General features: G+C 41.6%; 1 protein-coding gene across 3 annotated transcripts in view; it reads left to right on the top strand.

The window, feature by feature from the left end:
* Positions 1-4,500: 4,500 nt before the first annotated feature.
* Positions 4,501-23,319, top strand: part of TMEM185A (transmembrane protein 185A) — a 52,828-nt gene continuing 34,009 nt past the window's right edge. The window contains exons 1-2 of one of the 3 annotated variants that reach the window (XM_036016718.1): positions 4,607-4,778; positions 6,207-6,297. Coding sequence is in view for 1 of the 3 variants with exons in the window: in XM_028522485.2 (XP_028378286.1) it covers positions 4,741-4,778 (38 nt within the window). In the remaining 2 variants the exon portion in view is untranslated. Of the gene's footprint in view, positions 4,779-4,857; positions 4,882-6,206; positions 6,298-23,319 lie in introns of those variants that run through there. The other 2 variants (XM_028522485.2, XM_036016719.1) reach the window with 2 other exon arrangements.

The following is a 23,319-nucleotide window of genomic DNA, read 5'->3' as shown; positions in this document are numbered from 1 at the left end:
GTGATGGTGCATGGAAAGGAAGGTGAAAATTCACAGTCCCATAAGATTTTAGGTATATTGCCATGTGAAGTGCTGAAAGATGCTCTAGGGTAAACAGGATGATGCCTCCCTCTGAGATGTATAGAATATTTTGAAAATTAGATGTGATTTTGGATTTGAAACATCTGCTTCACAGTAGAGGCACTGGAAAAAGGTGGATAATTTCAAGGGAAAGGTGACTTTTTGAGAAACTCCTCCTAGAAATGAAGAGGATTTTGTCATATCAGATTATAGCAGCTGCTTTTGATGAGCACCTACTATGCAATGGTGAATTAGACAGATGTTAAGTGCTTATTCTCACCTTGTCTTCCTCTTACCTGGCTCCTTGAACAAATGCAAACACTACATTGCCAGTCCTCTTGTACTCAGGAAGGGTTGTGTGATGACCCTCTGCTAATGAATTTTGAGCAGAAACATTGTTTGTGACAGCGATTTCTATAGAAGGTGGCACAGGGTCCATGCATTTATTCTCAGGCCATGACAATACAGACACAGAGCACTCTGTTTGCTCATCCATGGCCTTAAGTCATGCACATTTGCTACTGACATAAGAGATGACAGATTGTGTGCCTTTAAGGCCCTGGGAAAGGGTGGGGGTATTCAAAAGAGGAGCTGGCCCCCTGGAAGCTGGCTGCAGAAATTTATGGGTCCTGAACCTTACTCAGTGCTGTGATGAGTCATGAAAAGAAAGTCAGCAGACAGATGGCCCTGTTGCACTGGTGGTGTCCTCATTCTGGGGCCCAATCTGTTGCCCACACCACCCACTATATCTTCATCCTGGCCCCAGCATACACAGCCTGAGGCTTTGCTCTACCTGTGTTCCCACAGACGACTGCTCAGTTCCAGGTAATGATGTACATGTGCAATTATCTTCACATGATAGTCCCCAGAAGAGTATCCCCTTTTCAGTACAGTGTGGTTCAGGCAGAGCTGGCAGGACATGATGAATCTTCTCGGCGAGTCTCCTAGTGGCTGGTAAATAACAGTCATTGCCTGTACGTGTGTGACTAATCACTGTGAATATGAGTTATTTTCAAATAATTCCCTTTGTAATGTTCAAATGCTTGATTAAACTGATGGACCTGTTCAGCTGATTATGAGGTGTTGCTGCCTGAGGCTGAGGCAGAGAGGGTGGCAGGTGTACCTTGTCAGTCACTCACAGAGCGAGCTGAGACTTTGTCATCCCAAGCAGGCAGTTTGACCAGGTGAAAGCCTGAAGCAGATGGCATAGGTGGTCACCAGGGTGCTTCCCCAAGCCCCAGAAACCCCCAAGTCAAGTGAGGATTTGGAAAGGACCTGGGCAGTTTAGGGTTTGTGGGTCCTAGGATGCAGGCTGTGAAGAGGTTCAGCAGTCCCAGGAGAGGGGGATGGAGGGGGACCCACTAGATTTCATATGAACTGCCCTGGGCTGGCATGTGGGGGAACTTGGGAGCAGATGCAGCAGGAGGTGAGCTAGAACCCTAGATACATCATAGAATGAGTACCCTTGGGAGACATCATAGGACCAGAACCCTGTGGGTCACTACAGGATGGAAGCATGGATACTGAGTGCTGGTTCTTGGAGGGAACTGACTGATGTAAGACAGTGCTCACCCAGGGAGGCTATCGACCTCAGGGTTGTGGAAGCTGGGACATCCAAAGCATCCCCCAGGTCCTTCAGAGAAGCCTTTCCAGGGTGTAGTATACTGTACAGCAGCTTCTGTGCAGATGCACACCACCCAGGTCCCTAGCCAGTCTTGACCAAGGTAGGGCAGAGCACTCAGGACCTCCGCTGCCCATCAGCAGGAGTGTTCTGACATTTTCTAGATGCCCTGAGCCTGTCCCATGAATGGCTGGTGTGATTGGTCTCAGCCATGATCCTGCTCCCCTGAAAAGCCCCCATTCCACAGCCAGAGCTATAGCTTGCTGTGAATCCCAGCCTTCTTGGCAAGGAACTCACCTCCTGCCTGACTCTCGCTTGCCCTCTTCTGTGGCAAATATTGTTGTCAGCTCTCCTGGAACCTTGGGTAGCAAGCAATTGGTCCCATGTCTCAGCCTGTCTTTGGTCCCTGAGTGGGGGTTTGGCACAGGGATAGGGCTGGGCTGGTGGCAGGATGCTGGGTGTGATGCCAAGGGACATCCACAAGATAGAAACAGAGGCAGAGTCATGTTGCTCAGAACCCAGAGATTCTATCCAAAAGGGCCCCATAGAGAACCCCTTGTGAACACATGAGAGTACTGGTCTATGGGCACTGTGCAGGAAATTGCTGGCCTGCAGTGTTCCTGATGTCTAGCCTGCCCAGGGGATTGAGCCATGGGACAACTTTGCTTTCCATGAGAGTAGCAGTGAATTTGAAGCAGTGCAGGTACATATACTTCTTGGAGATTGGGGATGTGAGGCCTTGGTTTAGTCCTATTCTTCCCATATATGGACAGGTCTGTATGCTCCCGTTGGAAATTTGGTTTGTCAGACCAAAAGAGTATATTGGCAATTTGTTGTGTATTTGTGTCCTACTCCTTGGACTAAACAGTCCCCTGTGCAACCTCTTTGTCTCTGGGGTGACTGTGAGCCTGGAGAGCAGTGGGTTCAGTTCTGGGACTCGCTGGTATCTCACCAAAGTACTACATGCCCTCAAGGCTCTGGACCCTGAGCAGCCTGTTGGTCTCTGTAAAACTCTTGAAAGAGCAACGCTGGCTGTTGTTCAAGTGTCTTAGCAGACAATTTCACTCCTTAATGCCTTTTTGGGGTGTGTCTGACAGTAATTAAGATGGTGCTGGCCAGTCTGGTCACTATCAAGTATCACTTTCTAAAAGCATGTGGATTTCAGGTTCAGCCAGACCCAAAGTTGCACTTTTGTTCCTACACCCTTACTAGCTGGGTGGCTCAGGACATATTCTACAAGCTTCTATGTGCCTCAGTTTTCTCTCCTGTATTTAAATGTTTATTGGTAAACTCCTCTGAGGTACACATTTGACTCCAACTGAAAGATGGGCATGGAAAGTGGACCAAAAACTCTGGACAGGGGCCTGGTGCTTCAGCAGCTGTCAAACTTGATTCAGGTTACTCTTCCTTAAAAACACTGCATATAATAATATCCATATCCCAGTGGGTTTGGGAAGCCTAACTACTACTTGTGAAATGTTTTCAAGTTCTCAGAAGAAAGGTGATACATTAACAATTGTGATCTTCTTAAGCTGCCCCCAGGGCTAACCTGTATAAAATTGCCATTCATGAAACTCTGGTATTGTAACAAGGACTATTATCCATGATATTAGACTAATGTCTAAGTATTGCTGTGCTCATGGAAAGCTCTTGAATCATCTGGAATGAAGTGAAAAAGATAGAGTAAGTCCCCTGCTGTGACCTTGTCCTGCTCTCCAATTCCAAAAGTAAATAGACTTCTTGAGAAGGTAGGCAACTGAAAGAACACGAGATGGCAACATCATTCTTTGAGCACCTAGCATGCATCAGGCAGTGTGTTATGCAAATTATGTCATGGAATCTTCCCAACAAGATTAGAAAGTAGGTTTTTTTTTAATTTATTTTATTTTTTTAAGATTTTATTTATTTATTTTTAGAGAGGGAAGGAGAAAGAGAGAGAGAAACATCAATGTGCGGTTGCTGGGGGTCATGGCCTGCAACCCAGGCATGTACCCTGACTGGGAATCGAACCTGCGACACTTTGGTTCGCAGCCCGTGCTCAATCCGCTGAGCTACGCCAGCCAGGGCCGAAAGTAGGTTTTATCATCTCCATTTTGCAGAGGATAAAAATTGAGGCTCAAAGATGTGTACTTGCCCAATGAAGATGAACCTGGGAGTTTAAATATGGTCTGGAGTAGTGGAAGAGGACAGATGTGAGGTAGCCAAAAAGTTTAGCCAGGAATCAAGGAGTTTTTGAATTAAGCTATTAAAGCAAGGATGATTTCAAATTTCCAGTTTGGGTGCTGTACACCACCCCCTCCCCTCACCCAGTTAATAGGTCTGTTGTCAAAGAAGAGGAAACCCAGGAGGGCAAGGCCACTGGGAGGAATGGTGACTTTTGTGCAGGGTAACCTAAGTTTGGGAAGGCCAGCACGTCCTTGACCCTAGGGAGGGAAGTTGAGGAGCGTTTGGAGTCATTGACAGATCTGTCAGGTGAAGCCTGGGATAAGATCGCCAAAATGGAACGTATCACCCTTGACCACTACCTCCTCTCCCCGAGGAGGCTTAATGCTCACTAAAGGAAATGTCAAGAAGGCAACGAGGACCAAGGTGACAGGTGCCCTCGAAGACCTTAGTGCAGGCCTCCTAAGCAGCCCACTCCCTCCCTGCAAGCCTGCACCTAGTCAGTGTCCCCGCTTGGCAGTCGGGGCGTCCCACGGATCCCGGTCTTAACCAGCCTCTAGTCTCCGGAGTCTCATCTGCCCACTGTGAGGAGAGAGGGCCAGAGAATGGCGGTGAGTGCTACTGTGGCCTCTTCCCAGGGTCAGCGGGCAGGGCCTAGTGCGCATGCGAGGCCACTGTACGGAAGCTCAGAAGGAGGGGGCAGGAGGCTGCGGCTCAGGTTTCTCTGGGTGGCGGCGGTGGCGGCGGTGGCGGCGGGTGGCAGCGGTGGCGGCAGCAGCAGCAAAGGAGACACGGCTGGCGAGGGCACGATGGACCCGCTCTAAAGCGCAAGCTACGAGGCGCTGGGGGCTGGGGGGAGGGGGGAGGAGGAGGCCGCCGCAGTGAAGTTCTCCACCATGAACCTGAGGGGCCTCTTCCAGGATTTCAACCCGAGGTGAGGCGCCGCAGGCTCGGCTTTAGGAAGGCTCAGCGGGCTGATGCTGCAGCAGGAGGCCGGGCACCTGCACCCCTGGGCGCCCGCCCGAGCCTCCCTGCGGGTGAGAGAGACTCTATAGATAAACATTTGGTCTCAGCGTAGGCCCGCTTCCTTCTCCCGCGCCTAGTACCTTCAGTTCTCGGGTCCTCCGTGCTGTCTAGAACCTCCTGGCTAAGGCCCCCACCTGGCCCCGAGGGTGCCCGTTTCTTCGTGATGTGCCCTCCTTCATTATTGTCCCAACTTCCCCCTCTCCATTCCAGCTTCATACATGCCGCTACCTGTCATCCATTCCCCGCGTCAGGGCTATTTTGCCCGCACACAACTACCCCCCACCTCAGCTGTTTCCTCTACATCTTCCCAGCCCTTGAGGTTTTCCTTGGAGGTAAGCCTATCCCTCCCTTGTTTGCTTCTTTGTCAGACTGATATCTGAAGTGTTGGATCCTTGGAGTCGGTGTCAGGGTATGGCAATACCTTACATAATGCCTTTGGGAATGAACCTGACAATTTTCCATACGCATTTTCTCATGTGTTCACTATAAGTTCATTTGCAGGAAGTAGCTATTGCTGCCCTATTTCCCATTTGGGCAATATCCATTGGACAGTGTGGAGAGAATACTGGCTAAGGAATCATGCATCTGTCATTACACTTGCCCAAATGTTCTGTGACTGTTTTGTCCCCAGGCTGTGGGCTCCCTGAAGCAGAGACCATCTCCTGTTCATCTCCCTATCTCCAGCACTTCCGACCATGTCTGACAAATAGTAGGCACTTATGAAATATTTGGGGAACTAAACTGAGCCAGCAGACCTGGATTGGAGACCAGGTCATATATTATCAGGCGATTCTCTGCTCTTCTGAAAAATAAAAGTTGGCCTAATTGATCTCTTAACTCCATTACTTTATTAAGGGTATACTAATCTCCCTTATTTGCTGGTGGGAAGCCATGCATTCAATAAAACTGTTGTATGCTAGGTGCTTATGCCAGGTGCTTTAGATGCTGGGAGCTCCCAGGTTGGGGGTTAGAGAAGGGCATGTAAATAGATGCTTGGCAGCATTGTGCAGTATTATACTGTGGGAGCCCAGTGGAGCCCAGTTGTCCAGGCTGCTTATTGGGAAAGAAAGGAAGTCTTGGGGGTGCAGGGAGAGAGAGAGAGTGAGTTGGGAATTCAGTCTCTTTAGGAACAGTGATATTTTAAGGTATGAGTCATTGTGACTTCCTAGGTGCTCTGTTTGAGAACTACTAAGTTCATATTTGGGTCTGGAGTGCCAATGTCCTAATCATAATGTAGCCATAATCATTGTTGGCCTTGAAGGTATTCTGCATAGAGGACCTTATTGACAGCAGATAATGGAAAACAAACTGTAGCATCTTCCTCTGCTGTTTGTAGGAATTAGGACTGGTCTGCAAAGTAGCATGATTGGTGCTGGAGTTGGACAGGCCTTGTGTGTTTGCATTGTTTGGTGAGGGTGATAATAAAGGTAAGTCAAACCTGAATTGTTTTGCATCCTTGGCCCACTCACTTATTTGTCCATTCTATCTGTAGAATGAGTATAATCTCCCAGCAGATAGGGAGGCCAAATTAATGATTGACTGCAAAGTGCTTTATAAATAGAAAGTTCCAGGACTATTTTGTAAGGTTACAGATAATTCATAAGCCACAAAGAACTACATGGAGTGATCTAACTGGCATGTAAGAGTTGCCAAAGCAAAATAATCCTGCACAGATAACATCTTTAACCATTTCTCTTATAGCTTCTTCCCCTAGCCCCAAATATTGGTATATGAAAATCACAGTAAAATATTAGGTATCTAAACAGATTCATACCAATAGTACTCATCAACATAATTATCAACACTTTAATTGTACCTGAAAAGTTTAAAAATGTTTTATAGGGTACCATTTTCCTGAATCAGTGGCAGTGAACAGTGTTACTTCACGGTGGTGACTACTAAGACAGTTGCAGGGAATATTGGCAAGTCTGATTTTTTTTAAGTTGGTGGTGAGTCATGTCTTGTAGGCACACCTAGTTTTTGACATTGGTCTTTAATCTGTTCTATAATGGGGGGACCTTCCAGACAGCTAGAAAGCAAACCCAGGGTTTTAGACAGGAGACACCTTGTGCCAGGGCCTCAAATATTATTGCTGCTGCTTTGCTCCCAGTTCAACATCTCCCTTCTACCCCAGGATTTTGGCACATATTATACTCTTTGCTGGGAATGTTTCCTTCTCCTCCGTTCTCCTCTCCTCCTGACCTAGTTAACTCCTATTTATTTTTGATATCTCAGCTCACTTGTCACTTGCGAAGGAAAGCTCTTCTGACTTCCCTGATCAGGTCCACTGATTCCTGTTTATGCAATCTCTATATCATGCTCTACTCCTCCATCATAGCACTTATTTGTCTGTATGTTTATTTGACTAATGCCTGTCTCCCCTACTATAATTTCCTCCTATAAGCCCCATGGGGCCAGGGCCAGGACTCTGTTCATTATGCATACCTGGAATGGTACCTGGCTCAATAAATATTTGTGGAGTGAATGAATAAATTACTCTCCAGAACCTGTGAGAGAAATCTAGAGCTGCTTCTTTCAATTACTTCTTTCCTGGTGGTCTGTGGCCTGGTTCTCTTTCCTTTCACCCTCTTCCCTTTATCAGAATGCAGTCATTCCATTGGTGAGACAGGGAAGACCATGACACTAAGGCATAATGTGGCTGCTTTTGCTTTGTAGATTATGTGTGTCCCAGAAATAGTCACTGTCATGGTTTGGTGAATCCCAGTTCATGGGTCATGGCTCCAGATCTCCTTTGTAACCTTTTTATCTTGGTGAGAGTCTGAACCCAGTGCTCTATTGCCAATGCTCTGAAAAAATGGCAGTGACAGAGAATGATTCATAAGTGCCACCACTGAGTTGCACAGGACTGCCAGCTGATCTTCTGCCTGTTTCTATCTGGCATAGAACTGGTTCATCATGAACTTTTTAGTTACACAGGTTAAGACTTGCTGAAACAGATTTACTGGACCCACCAAGTCCTTCCTTGAATGCCCATGGCTTCCTAATAGCTAGGGAATGCTATTCATTGAATTGGCAAACTGTTAGAAGTATACAGAATTGGCAAACTATGACTCCAAGATGTTTCTGGGAGGTAGAGATCTGGGAGTAGGTGTCATTAAGCTGGCACCCTGCCCTCCCCATGGAGCATGGGATTTTCTGCTATCTTGGTGGAGTTTCTGGCTTAGAGAAGGACCTTTGGCCCTGGTAGCCAGGCAGTGCTTCAAGGCAATGAGAACTCAGCTATTCCTTCTGAGTCATCCACAGTGAGCTCCTGACAGAATGTGGTGCATCCTACAGGTGTACTAGCCTTGGACAAAAGCCAAGGAACCCTGTTCTAGGGATTCCTTCCAGTGGGCATGGAGTAGTGAGGAGATCGGTAGTATATAGAAACTCCCATGTGGTGCAACTTCTAAAGTTATTCTGGAGTCTAAGTTATCTTGTCTTTTATGTGAAATTGGGAAAAAGCAAAATGTGGTTGATGGTAATTGTTAACAGTCTGTTTGTAAAGTATTTATATTTAAAGCATTCATGACTCAAATATCTCCTGAGTTCCTACTGTGTGCCAGGAAATGTGCTATGTGCTCTCAGTACAAAAAGAAATGGGATATAGTCCCTCTTCATGCTCAAGCCCAACAGAAGCAGCAGAAATGGAAAAAGAAATTACAGTTCAATATAGGATGAGGCATTCCAGAGACAGGAACCAAATGCTTTGGGAGCACATGGGGTAGAGCCACTAATTCTGTGTAGAGCAGGCCTGGAAGGTTTCACAGCTCAATCTTGAAGAATATAAATGTAGGGTTTTGTAAGATGAGGGGGTAGGAAAGGCATCTTAGGAGGGACAAAGTATACAAAGGCACGGGGTCATGTGAGGGTGTGGTATATTCAGACAGTGGCGAAAGATCAGTGTTCTGGGAACACTGCTGGTGACATGATATAAAATACTGTACATAGTGTTAACAGTTACTTCAAATATTATTTACATATTATTTAAAGAAAACACTGAGTGTATGTAAGTGCTATTAATGAGCTACTTACCACGCAAAAGTCTTTTTACCTGTCATTCTGTCATTTAAAAGCAATTATAGTAAGAAAAATATTTTGATTATACTGAAGTTATTCATAACAACTGTGACTTATGGGTATCTACCACATGCCAGGCACAGTATCAGTGCTTCATATCTGTTATCTCAAATCTTTACAACAACACTATGAATTAGATATCAGCCTTATTTTTCAGAGTCTTAGAAAGCTTGTGACTTCCCTAAAGTCACACAGCAAGCAGCCAAGTCAGGAATCTGACACAAGCAGGATACCTTCTGAAGCTGGTACTCTTTCCTGAATGCCATACTATTTTTCTAATTTAGTGACAGCCCCCTGCCCCATGACATAGTAGTTCCAATATACTAAGGAGCCTTTTATTTATGAGGTGTAAATGATTAAACAAAGGGAGCCTTATTCAGAATTTATACACCCAAATGTGTATTATCCTACAAAGAAGTTACCTAGGGTAAAGATAAATATATATTGGAGGGGCAAAAGTAGGTTTACAGTTGTTCACATGGAAACTAATATGATAATTAATAAATAATACAGGAGTAAGCTCTAATTCATGTACATAAAACTGTAAACCTACGTTTGCCCCACCCTGTATGTATACCTATTCCATTGCTCATACTCCTTATTACATATCTGAAATTTCCTTTGGAATCAGGTTATAAATCATATAAGGAAGTCATTTTTGTTGTTCTTCTATAATTATATATCATTTTTAAACCCAAATAATCCCACCTAGTTTGATCACAGTAAACTTGGCTCTGACTGACATGGCCATTTCCAAAAATCAAATGTCCTCTTGGTGAAGATTTGACAGTATTGAGGATATTTAGAAGAACAGAGTGTATGATCTTGTGAGTCCAGGAGGCAGGCTCTAAAGATGGTTTGAGCAATACAGTGGAATTAGTGCATTGTCTCCCAGGGGGACTGTTTAAAGGAGACAAATCTCGTTTCAATGCATAATTTCTGGTTTTAAAAACATGTTTCGCATTACTTGGCAATTACACACATTTTTTTAGGCTGTGAGTTCTTTGATGGCCAGCATATTGAGGCATTCAATAGAGGTGGTGATGAGTGATGTTAAATACAAATAGACATGTACTACTGGAGACTCTTAGTTGTATGAGAGAGACAGTAGGTTGGATGAGTTTTAGATGGTTTTATAGGACTCTGGAGGTCAAGTTTCCCAGTGTTGTTTAGGGTTTCTAATTGCTTTGCCTAATTATACTTTGTCCCTGTGTAATGTCACTAGAATTTAAGATAAAACGGTTGACTTGAACTCTGGAGATGGGCTCTTTATAAGTGATGATTTGTACTTTCTCAGCTAAGACCTAATAGTGAGAAAAATGATTGCTAAATGAAACTGTTACAACCATTCTATTTCATAATATTAGCAACTAAAATAGGTAAAATTGATTATTGACACAGGGCTTTTACTTTCCTCATCTTAACGTATGATATATGAGCAACCTGATGAAGTGACAGGCTTAGGTGGAGAGTGACCCACACATGACTGCACAGTTTTGCACTGACTTGGGTTCTTTTTGAGTCCTCTTTATAAGTGATTTGTTTTTATTGGCTTTGTGCTTTCTTATATCTATTGGATAGATACTTTTAAATATTTTCCATCTTAATAAAAATCAGTTCAAATTGGCACTAAAAGACATTGCATTCTTTAAAGTATTTTATTGTTGTTCAAGTACAGTTGTCTGCATTTATCCTCCTTCACTCCCCCCACCCAATCCCAGCCATCCCCACCTCCCTCTCCTTATTCTACCCCGCTTTGGGTTTGTTCATGTGTCCTTTAGAGTTGTTCCTGAAAACCCTTTCCCTGTTCCTCCCATTATCCCCTCCCAACTCCCTCTGGTTACTTTCAGATTGTTCTTAATTTCAATGTCTTTGGTTATATTTTGCTTGCTTGCTTGTTTTGTTGATTAGATTCCACTTAAAGGTGAGATCATACGGTATTCGTCTTTTACCGCCTGACTTATTTCACTTTGCATACTGCTCTCCAGTTCCACCCATGCTGTCACAAGGGTAGGAGCTCCTTCTTTCTTTCTGTTGCTGCATAATATTCCATTGTGTAAATGTACCATAGTTTTTTCATCCATTCATTTGCTGATGGGCACTTAGGTTGCTTCCAGCACTTGGCTATTGTAAATTGTGCTGCTATGAACATTGGGGTGCATAGGTTCTTATGGATTGGTGTTTCAGGGCTCTTAGGATATAATCCCAGCAGAGGAATTGCTGGGTCAAAAGGCAGTTCCATTTTTAGCTTTCTGAGGAAATTCCATTCTGTTTTCCACAGTGGTTGCACCAGTCTGCACTCCCACCAGCAGTGCACTAGGGTTCCCTTTTCTCCTCATCCTCTCCAACACATGTTGTTTTTTGATTTGTATATGATGGCCATTCTGACTGGCGTGAAGTGGTATCTCACTGTGGTTTTAATTTACATCTCTCTGATGGCTAGTCCTGCTGAGCATCCTTTCAGATGCCTTTGGGCCCTCTGTATGTCCTCCTTGGAGAAGTTTCTGTTCAGGCCTTTTGCCCATTTTTTAATTGGGTTCTTTGTCTTCCTAGAGTGGAGTTGTGTGAGTTTTTTATATATTTGGAGATCAAACCATTGTCCAAGGCATCATTGGCAAATATATTTTCCCATACAATTGGTTGTCTTTTCATTTTAATGCTGTTTTCTTTAGCCATGCAGAAGCTTTTTATTTTGATGAGATCCCATTTGTTTATTCTTTCCTTTATGTTCCTTGCTCTAGAGGACATATCGGTGAACATATTGCTGCTTGGAATGTTTTCCTGCCTATGCTTTCCTATAGGACTTTTACGGTGTCACAACTTATATTTAAATCTTTTATCCACCTTGAATTTATTTTTGTGTATGGTGTAAGTTGGTGATTCAGTAGCATTTTTTTTGCATGTATCTGCCCAGGTCTCCTAAAACCATTTGTTGAAGAGGCTATCTTTACTCCATTTTATGCTTCTGCCCCCTTTGTCAAATACTAATTGACCATAGAGACTTGGGTTTATTTCTGGGCTCTCTGTTCTGTTCCATTGGTCTATGTGTCTATTCTTATGCCATTAGTATGCTCTTTTGATTACAGTGGCCTTGTAATACAGTTTGATGTCAGGTATTGTGATCCCCCCAACTTTGTTCTTCTTTCTCAAAATTGCTGCAGCTATTCAGGGTTGTTTATGGTTCCATATAAATTTTTGAAGTGTTAGTTCTATATCTGTGAAATATGCCATTGGTACTATAATAGGGATTGCATTGAATCTATAAATTGCTTTGAGTAGTATGGACATTTTGATGATGTTAATTCTTCCAATCTGTGAACATGGTACATGCTTCCATTTCTTTGTGTCTTCCTTAATTTCTATTTTCAGTGATGTGTAGTTTTCTGAATACAAGCCTTTTACCTCTTTGGTTAGGTTTATTCCTAGATACTTTATTTTTCTTGTTGCTAAATCAAATGGGATTTTTTTCCTGATATCTATTTCTGATATTTCATTATTGGTGTACAAAAATGCCTTTGATTTCTGAATATTGACTTTGTATCCCGCTGTTTTGCCAGATTCACTTATTAAGTCAAGAATTTTTTGGTGGAGTCTATAGGATTTTCTATGCACACTATCATGCCATCTGCAAACAATGACAGTTTTGCATATTCCTTTCAGATTTGGATTCCTTTTATTTCTTTTTCTTGTCTAATTGCCATGGCTAGGACTTCCAATACTATGTTAAATAGGAGTAGTGAAAGCGGACATCCTTGTCTTGTTCCTGATCTTAGTGAGAATGCTTTTAGTTTTTGCTCATTGAGTATGTAAAAGACATTTAATTTTGTCAGTAAGGTTCTGCTCAGTGTGAAAGGTGAAGTTCCTTTAACAGTTTGGAAGAGTGTCACCTCACTGTCATTTGGAGCCATTGTCTGAAGTGTTAGAAAGAGAGGCACTCACAGGGATATCTCACCCAGAGCATTCATGTGTGCATGCATGTACATGCATGTGTGCATGTTCCATTTAAGTCAGCAGCTTTCACTGGAGAAAATTGAAGGGTCTAAAAAGAGTCCAGTTGTGTTCTTTTGATTTGCAGAAAATAGATACTAAAACATTTATACTCACAGTGCCATCTCTTTACTAGGTATATTTTCTCCCTCCTCCCCTCCCTTACTTAATCCCTTTTCCTTCCCTACAAAGTGGAGAGAGGAAATTTGAGCCTCAAGCCAAAGCTCCATATACATTTCAGACAGGATACTGACTTTGTAGTTTGACATATATGATGCTTCTAGTGGTCACATGCTTACATTAATGATTCTGATGAGAGTTGAATAAATTTATTTTAAAGGTGAAATTGGAAAAGTGAAATTCAGGAAGTAGTGGTTGATGCCAGAATATACGGTGGAACCTCCATTTGTTGGTTTGTGGAGAACTAAGCAAAGTTCATTTTTGTATTGTACTTGGACTCTGGTCTGAATGTTTCTTGAAAAGTAACTCAGTAGTTTAGGCTTTGACCATGATTTTAAAAAATAAATAAATTTTCTTAGCCCTGGTTTGTGTGTCTCAGTGGATTGCATCCCGGCTTGTGAACCAAAGTGCCACCAGTTCGATTCCCAGTCAGGGCACATGTCTGGATTGTGGGCCGGGGGCCAAGTAGGGGGCGCATGAGAGGGGACCACACATTGATGTTTTTCTCCCTCTCTTTCTCTCTCCCTTCCTCTCTCTCTAAAAATAAAATAAATAAAATATTTACAATTTTTTTCTTATCGCTGTTATTGCTGTATTATATTTTCTTGCCAGTCAGGTTAGGGATATCCTATTTGATATGCAGTCTTTCAATTTTTTACTTGGTTCTCAAATATATTGGTATAGTTGAGATACTATTTCCTCTTCTTTCAATTAGAAACATGTATATAAATTACATCTTTTAAAATTTCTGATTGTATTAATTTTTTTTTATCAACTGGGTAGTTCATTTTCTTCAAAGAACCACTACTGGTGTAACTTATTAACTCTGTTCTTGTATCTTTATATTTACTTTTAGCTTTATTATTTCTTTGACTCCTTTGGTCCCCCCCCCCTAAATTTCTTAGAAACTCAATTCTCTAGCTTTCCCTTTGCCTATCTTTTCTTTCTTTTCTTTTTTGTTTTTATTTTGCACTTTCAAAGTAAATATATTTTCTCTACATTTTGGTTTGGCAGCGGTCCAATTGTTTTGATGTTTCAGTTGTGTTTTAGAAGTATTTTACTGTGTGATACTGTTGTATTTCATCCTGATTTAGTCATTATTTAAAACTAATATTTGAAGGTTCCAGCCAACATAAAGGCATAGGCAGAAACACTTCCCTTCCTTGCACAACCAAAAGAAGGATAACAACCAATTTAAAAACAAAAGTTTTTAACTTGGTTTAATTGGTTTAAAGAACTGCCAGAAAATCATTTGCAGGGAGTCCAACAACTGATGAGTTAAAGAAACATTTGTCCAGCCCTGGCTGGTGTGGCTCAGTGGATTGATCACTGGCCTACAAGCCAAAGGGTCACCAGTTTGACTCCCAGTCTAGGGCACATGCCTGAGTTGTAGGCCAGGTCCCCAGTGGGGGGCACACAAGAGGCAACCACACATTGATATTTTCTTTCTCCTTCCCTTCCCCTGTCTCTAAAATAAATAAATACAATCTTTAAAAAATATTTTTAAGAAACAGAAACATTCATCCATACTTGTAGGAGGGCTGGAGACTGGTAGCCAAGGTGGTAATGATGCATGACAAGGCAAGGCGATGCACCGCATGGGTGATCCCACCTTTGCACACAGATAAGCCAGGAGGAACAATGGGGGAACAAGACAGACCACAAAACCTGGGGTTGCATCACAGGAAACTAAAGACTCAAAACCCCTGGCTGTAAAAAAATATGTAGGGGTTTCGGCAGCTGTGAGGGAAATACCCAGTCTCACACAAGAGTCTGTTGGAGAGGCCCACAGTGTTCTAAAATGTATACAGACCCACCCACCTGCAAATCAGACCTGAAAGGGCACAATCCGCTTGTGGGAAGCAAGAGAAGTGCTGGAAAGTGGGATGAAAGCAGAGCATTTGGGATTGGCCTCACCTTTCTGAACCCTCCTCCAGAGACAGCACCACAATATAGCAAGAGGGTTGCCCCGCCCTGGTGAATACCTAAGGCTCCACACCTTCCCACATAACAGGTGTTCTGAGACAAGGAAATATGGCCCAAATGAACGAACAGATCAAAACTCCAGAAAAAGAGTTCCGGCCAAGATGGAGGTGTAGGTAGAAGCCCTTTGCTTCCTCGCACAACCAAAAGGAGGATAATGACCAATTTAAAATCAATAAACAACCAAAATCACCAGAAAATCAAACTGCATGGAACTCCAACAACCAAGGAATTAAAGAAAAAATCAACTAGAAAAACCAGACTGGTAGGGTGGACCATGTGGGCTGACTCAGAAAAGCTGCTGTGAGGCAAGGCTGACTGCTGAGCTTGGCAGAGCTACGCAGGAGGGACTGACTTAAGCAGAAAACCGAGACTCAGAGCTGCCTGTGGGCTAAGGCTGGGGTTGCCATGGTGAGAGATACTTCCAGCCTGTCACAAGAGTCTGTTGGAAAGTGTACTAAAGATGAGTAGGTAAGGTGCATTGTTCCCTCTCTGGCCCCTCACCCACAGGCAGCACAGCAAAGAGGGTTTCCCTGCCTGGGTGAATACTAAGGCCTTGCCTGCTTACAACCTATCAGCTGAACCAAGATAAAGAAATATGGCCCAAATGAAAGAACACAGCAAAACCTCAGAACAAAGCGATCAGGAGATTGCCAACCTATATGATAGACAATTTAAAGCCCCGGTAATCAGAATGCTCACAGAACTGGTTGAGCTTGGTTGAAAAATGAAAGAACGAATGAAAGATACCCAAAATAAAATAAAGCAAAATATTCAGGGAGCCAAGAGTGACAAAAAGGAAACCAGGAATCAAAGCAATGATTTGGAACAAAAAGGAGAAAGAAATATCCAGCTGGACCAGAACAAAGAAACAAGAATCCAAAAAATGAAGAGAAGCTGAGGATTCTCTGGGACAACCTGAAACATTCCCATGTGAATTATAGGGGTACCAGAAGGAGAAGAACAACAGCAAGAAATTGAAAACTTATTCAAACAAATAGTGAAGGAAAACTTCCTCAATCTGGTAAAGGAAATAGACTTCCAGGAAGTCCAGCAAGCTTAGAGAGTCCCAAAGAAGTTGGACCCAAAGAGGAACACACCAAGGCACATCATCATTAAGTTACCCAATATTAAAGACAAAGAGAAAATCCTAAAAGCAGCAAGAGATCAGGAGACAGTTATCTACAAAGGAGTTCCCATAAGGCTGTCAGCTGATTTCTCAAAGAAACCTTATAGGCAAGAAAGGGCTGGTAAGAAGTATTTGAAGTCATGAAAGACAAGGACCTACATCCAAGATGACTCTATCCAGCAAAGCTTTCATTTAGAATGCAAGGGCAGATAAAGTGCTTCCCAGCTAAGGTCAAGTTAAAGGAGTTCATCATCACCAAGCCCTTATCATATGAAATGTTAAAGGAACTTATCCAAGAAAAAGAAGACAAAAAATATGAACAATAAAATGACAACAAACTCACAACTATCAACAAATTAACCCAAAAGAGCCCTGGCTGGTGTAGCTCAGTGGATTGAGTGCAGGTTGTGAACCAAAGCATCGCAGGTTCAATTCCCAGTCAGGGCACATGCCTGGGTTGCAGGCCATGGGCCCCAGCAACCGCACATTGATGTTTCTCTCTCTCTTTCTCCCTCCCTTCCCTCTCTAAAAATAAATAAATAATCTTTTAAAAGTTCCTTAAAAAGAATTAACCTAAAAGAAAAGAAAAACAATGAAAACAAAAACTAAGCAAACAACCAGAACAGGAACAGAATCAGAGAAATGGATATCAGACAGAGGGAGTTCAGTGGGGAGAGGGAAAGGAGGAATGGGGGAGAAAAGGTACAGGGAAGAAGAAGCATAATTAGTAGGCATAAAATAGATGGGGAGAGATAAAAATGGTATAGGAAACAGGACTCAAAGAACTTATATGTACAACCCATGGACATGAACTAAGTGGGGGAGGGGGAATGCTGGAGAGTTGGGGGGGTAGGGTGGAGGGGGGATAAAGGGGAAAAATTGGGAAAACTGTACTAGCATAATCAATAAAAAATACTTAAAAAATACTCCAGAAAAAAGAGCTAAGTGAGGAGGAGATAGACATCCTATCTGATACAGAGTTCAAAACACTAGTAATCAGGATGTTCACAGAATTGAGCTCATTTGCAAAATGAAGGAAGAAATGAAGGCTACCCAAAGTGAAATAAAGCAAAAAAAAACACAGGTGACTAACAGTGAAGGGAAGGAAACCAGGACTCAAATCAACAATTGGGAACAAAAGGAAGAAATAAACATCCAACTGGTACAGAATGAAGAAACAAAATTCAAAAAATGAGAAGAGGCTTAGGACTCTCTGGGACAACTTCAAACACTGCAACATCCTAATCATAGGGGTGCCAGAGGAAGGGCAAGAAATTTAAAACTTATTTGAACAAATAATGAAGGAAAACTTCCCTAATCTGGCAAGGAAAATAGACTTCCAGGAGCCCAGAGAGTCCCAAAGAAATTGGACCCAAGGAGGAACCCACCAAGGTACATCATAATTAAGTTACCCAAGATTAAAGGTAAAGAGAGAATCTGTAAAGCAGCAAGAGGAAAGGAGAAAGTTACCTACAAGTGTTCCCATAAGGCTATCAGCTGATTTCTCAAAAGAAATCTTACAGGCAAGAAGAGGCTGGAAAGAAGTGTTTGAAGTCATGAAAGGCAGGAACCTACATCCAAGATTACTCTATCCAGCAGAGCTATCATTTAGAATGCAAGAGCAGGTAAAGTGCTTCCTAGATAAGGTCAAGTTAAGGAGTTCATCATCACCAATCCCTTATATGAAATGTTAAAGGGATTAGTCTATGACACAGGTGGCAACACAAGGCTGGTGGGCCAAATCCAGCCCTCCACCTTGTTTTATCTGGCCCAGCACCTTGTTTCTATCTGGCGGCAGAGCCAAGCTCTTGCTTAACTGTTAAGGAGTAGTTACATTTATACAGTCCTAAAATTACAATGGGCCCTTTGAAGGCAACTAGGAGGCTGATGTGGCCCTTGGTGAAAATGAGTTTGACACCCCTGGTCTATGAAAAAGATCAAAACTATGGACTGTACAATAACAACAAACTCACAACTATCAATAACTGACCTAAACAAAAACAAAAACAGAAACAAAACAGAAACTAAACAGAAACAAAAACAAAAACTAAGGAAACAACTAGAACAGGAACAGAATTTCAGAAATGGAGATCACATGGAGGGTTATCATGGGGGGCAGGTGGAGGCAGAGAATGGGGGGAAAGGTAGAGGGAATAAGAAGCATAATATATAGGCACAAATAGACAAAGGGAATAGAATAGAAAATGGAGAAGCCAAAGAACTTATGTGTACAACTCATGGACATGGACATGAACTAAGGCAGGGGGAATGCTGGAAGGTGGAGGGTTGCAGTGAGGAGGGGGATAAATGGGAGAAAAGATTGGGACAACTGTAATAGCATAATCAATAAAATATACTTAAAACCAAAAAATAAAAGTAACATTCATTGAGTATTACCTGCTTGATGCCACACCATGCAATAATTGCTGTCTGATAGTTATTTAATTCTTATATCAACACTGCCTGGTAGAGGGCATGCTATTTGCATTTTGTTCATGAGGAACCTGAGGCTCAAAGTTTCACAAATAATCTCTTCAATGCTACTATACTGTTTAACAAGTGAATACTGAAAAGAGACTCAAATAGTTAAACCATTTTCAGTCTGTTTTTGTCGGTTTATTATGAATTATGTAGAACTCCTGCTTCCATTCTCTACCAATTATAGTCTAGCTTACACACTCATCTATACCTTCTGTCGCTCTTTTCCTCAGAAAATCTTCAGTGGCTTTCTGTTGCCTATTAATTAATTCAAAGGACTTTACCTTGATATTTAACTTCTCTACCTTCTTACCCCAGCCTACCTTTTTCTTATTTCCTCAGGTTCCTTTTCTCCTGTTTCCCCCAGCACCCCACTCCAGAAAATTCTCAGAATATACTCCATATGTTCCAGTCTCCTAGGATACAAAAGACTGTCTCCTTACTTTTAAAAAATCTTGTCTCTTTTGTCTAGAATTCTCTATCCCCATCCTACTGCCCCAGTCCCACTTCCCTTTACCAACTGTCCCAGGAAAATTAGCCTTCCATATCTCAATTTACAATGGCATATATATTGGTTTAGCCAAAAAAGTTCATGTGGTTTTTTCCATTAAATAAAGGACATATTTTTCATTTCTATCAATAACTTTATTGATTTGGATATTTTAAGCATGTCAGCTATCTACTATGTGGTATAACATTGATTGTTCTTAAATTAATGTCTTGATTTGATCGCTACCAACTTCAACTGGGCTACCCAACTGTGGAGCATCATTCAGCAAGAAATCTCCAGCACAAAACTTAGCAAACCATTTTTGACACATTTGATCACTCACAGCACCTCCTCCATACACTGTACAAATCTTGTTTTGCATTTCAGTTGCATTTTTACTTTTCTTGAAATAATGAAGCATAGTATGCTGAAAATGTTGCTTATTTTCTTCCATCTTTAATATTAAAGTGGCTACACAAATATTCATCAATTTTGGTAAGTTTTTTAATGCGTACTGATATGACAGCTGTGACAATACAATGTAACAAAATTGTTTTTGAAAGAAGTTAAAGACAACTAAGTACTAGTAGAGCCATCTTATGGAAAAAAACAAACTTTTTCGACAACCCAATAGTTACCTGTTGATCTATCATTCCCCTCTGCCCCTATTAGTCTTTGAGCATCTTCAGGGAAGAGACTGTTTTTTTTTATCATCTTTGTATATCTCACACATTGCACTCAAACAGTTTTTTTTTACATTTTAAATTAGATTTGTGTTTATTGTTATCAGTGCCCCATGATTCTTTTTTTTTTCTCCTGCTACTTACTTCTCTCAATAGGACTGTGGTAGGCAGTTAGACAGACATGAGCAAAGCAAGGACTATGGGCCAGGTACAGAAGGTCACCAGGGCAGAAAGTGCCAGGTGCCTAACAATAGGCAAAACTGGGAGAACAATGGCATTGCCCCCAAAGTAATATTTCCCCCCACTAGTATGTTGCTGGTCATGCAGTTTGGACCCTCCCCTGACCTTTCTTCTTCTGGCATGTTGCTAGTCATGCCAGTTAGACTCTCTTAGAAGGGAATGAACAAGGGGGATGGAGAATAGCCTTTAAGCATTAAGCCCCCAGGACAGTGAGGTTCTGATCTGCCACAAATATATCTGAGCCTCAGTTGTGTCTCAGCTCCAGGCCCAGAAAAACAGCAAAACCATACAAGCAATGCCATGGCTGACATCGGGACAAGCAATGAGTAATGACCCCTTCTCTGGCACCAGCCAATCAGTAGAGACCACGACCCTGAAAGGACACACCTGAAAAGGTGATAAATATTCTATTGGGACTGTCCCTTGAAACCTCCAGATAAATACCCTGTAGCCAGAGGACCCAATGCCACTCTCTCTATGGAGCACACCTGTGCTTTTTCCCATCCCTACTCTCAGGCACGTTTTTCTTGACCCTGTCTCTTTCCTAAGCTCCAAGGGCCCTTATTTTGCTTCTGTAACTTGTTTCCTGAGCCCATGTCTTCTATGACTCACTTCTTATACCTGTGTGACATTTTTCTAAATAAACTTTCTCTTATAGTTTGAGTCTTGGCGTTGAATGCTTTCTTAGCAGAACTCAAATTTCAAGGTTGCTGAACCAAAGTCCATTCTGACTCCACCAGTCTAATACCTGATACTGTTTCACTGCCAATAGAACCATGCTATTTTATCTATTTGTGTGTTCATTTCCATAGTTTTCTTAGTAAATTTGTCTACTTTATCTGTTATGATTTAATAGTAATATGTAGACACCCACAGTGAGAATATGTATATATTCTTAAAACAAGAATTGTCAGATTGTTTTCATATTCTGTGGCCGTGTTGTAAGCTTTTCATTATTTATATTTTCCTTATTAGTTACTTTTGTATTTTAATTATTTTTGTTTTGAAAATTGATTTATCAAATACTAGTAAACTGCTTCTCTTTCCTTACCTGGGCATTATAAATCTTTGTCATCTCCTTTTTTGTGGTTGGTTTGACTTTTGACATTGGTTGCAAGTGTGACTCTCAAATGCAACAGATTTAGATTTTCTTTAATCCAGTAAGTGACCTGTGTTATTATTGGCCTGTGGTAGGCAGAATAATGACACCCACGCAAATATACCCTCATTATACTCCTTAGAAACTGGGAATATGTTCTGTTACCTGACAAAGAGAAACTAAGGTAGCAGATGGAATTAAGGTTGCTAATCAACTGACCTGAAAATCGGGAGATAATTTTGGACCTCTGGCTGGATCCATAATCACAGGAGAAAATAGGCAGAAGAGGACATCAGAGTGAGTCAATGTGAGGAGGACTGCACTCTCCACTGCTAGCTTTGAAAGTGGAGACATGGGCCATGAGCCAAGGTGCTATGAGGCAGCCTCTAGAAGTGAGATGGAAACATTCTTCCCTAGCACTTCCAGAAGGATCACAGCCCTGGTGGCATTTTGGTTTTAGCCCAGTGAGACTCATTTCAGATTTTTGACATCTAGAACTGTAAAGAAAATAAGTTCGTGCTTTTTAAGCCACTAAGTAGGTGGCAATTTTATATGGCAGCCTTAGAAAACTAACACAAGGACATTCCAATCTATTTCTGTTTTTCCAACCCTAGTATTTGAATTAGGAATTATATTTTGTACTATTATTATAAAGTCTTTTAGAAAAAATTTACCTCTCCATATTGTCATTTACCTATGAATCCTATGTTTATTGTCCTTGCATTTGTTAATGCCCTAATTTGCTTCTTTATTTTTATTATATTTTGTTATTTATGCTATTACAGTTGTCCCTGTTTTCCCCCCTTTGCCTACTTCCACCCAGCGCCCCCCACCCCATAAATCAGGCAATCCCCATACTATTGTCCATATCCATGGATCACGCATATGTTCTTTGGCTAATTCCTTCACATTCTTATATCCAATTTTTTTTTTAATTCTGTCTGGTTTCAATGTCATTGTTTCTAGTGATATATATATATATAGCCAAATTTGGTTGACAGATGGGTTCTGATTTTGTAGATTTTGCAAGTTCCCCCTGTGCTTTCAGAGAGACAAAAAATTATCTCAACTGACTACTTTCTCTATTTTTGGTGCTCACTCCATTTCTGTTAGCTTGTGAATCCCCTCTTCTCTTCTTGACAGTCTAGGGATGAAGTCATTCTTATCTTGACATTTTTCTTTCTTCAGTTTGGAAATCTCTCCCTTTGTCTTTGAGCATTAATACTCATAACTAACATGTGTTTAGTGTAGCAGTTATCAAACTATTTTCCTCAGACTCCTGGGGGCCTTGAAAACCGTTCCAGGAATCTGTGAGATCAAAACTATTTTCATAATAATACTAAAACATTCTTTGCCTCTTTCTTTGAGTTGACATTTGCACTGATGGTACAAAAGCAGTGATGGGTAAACTGCTGGTACCTGGGCACAAATCAAGCTGGTGAGAGGAAACTGTAGTAGTCATCTTCAGATTCTTTACCACATTATACTTGTAGTTACAAAAAAAAAGCCAGCTTCATTTATGAATGTTGTGGTAAAGCAGGAAAAAATACCAATCTCATTCAATCTTGACCCTTGAGTATATGTGTATTTTAATATTCCATGTGGGCAGATAGAAAGAATGCATAAAGGCCCTCTGCTGTATACAGAAGTACAGTATTTGACTAAAGGAAAAACACTTGTGTGCCTGAGTTACAAGATTGTATTTTCGTGGAACACCATTTTTACCTGGGACTGTGGCTATTTGTATTAGGTTATTTGACAGATGTTTTCCTGAAAATGCAAATGAACCTGTTACTTCAAGGAAAACAACTGATGGTGTTTTTTGCAAATGGTAAAATTTGAACTTTCAAGGGAAAATCAGATTTTTAAAAATATTATATGCACCACCATGAGCTTGAGAACCTTTAAATACATAAAATATTTCTGAAGTGAGTTGTGATAATAACTAATGTGATTATTTTGCTATTGTATAGTGAAATGTGTCAATATTTGAAAGATCTGTATTATACAGTGAACCAGTATTTTCCATAAGTTCACTGATAGGGTTTCAGATTTCATATCACAGTCAATCTTCAAGAAACTACCACTTGTTCAGTTTTG

The sequence above is a fragment of the Phyllostomus discolor genome, chromosome X, assembly GCF_004126475.2.
Source record: "Phyllostomus discolor isolate MPI-MPIP mPhyDis1 chromosome X, mPhyDis1.pri.v3, whole genome shotgun sequence".
Lineage (NCBI taxonomy): Eukaryota > Metazoa > Chordata > Mammalia > Chiroptera > Phyllostomidae > Phyllostomus > Phyllostomus discolor.
Note: the sequence above shows the minus strand (reverse complement) of the source record. Positions and strands in the feature narration are given on the sequence as shown.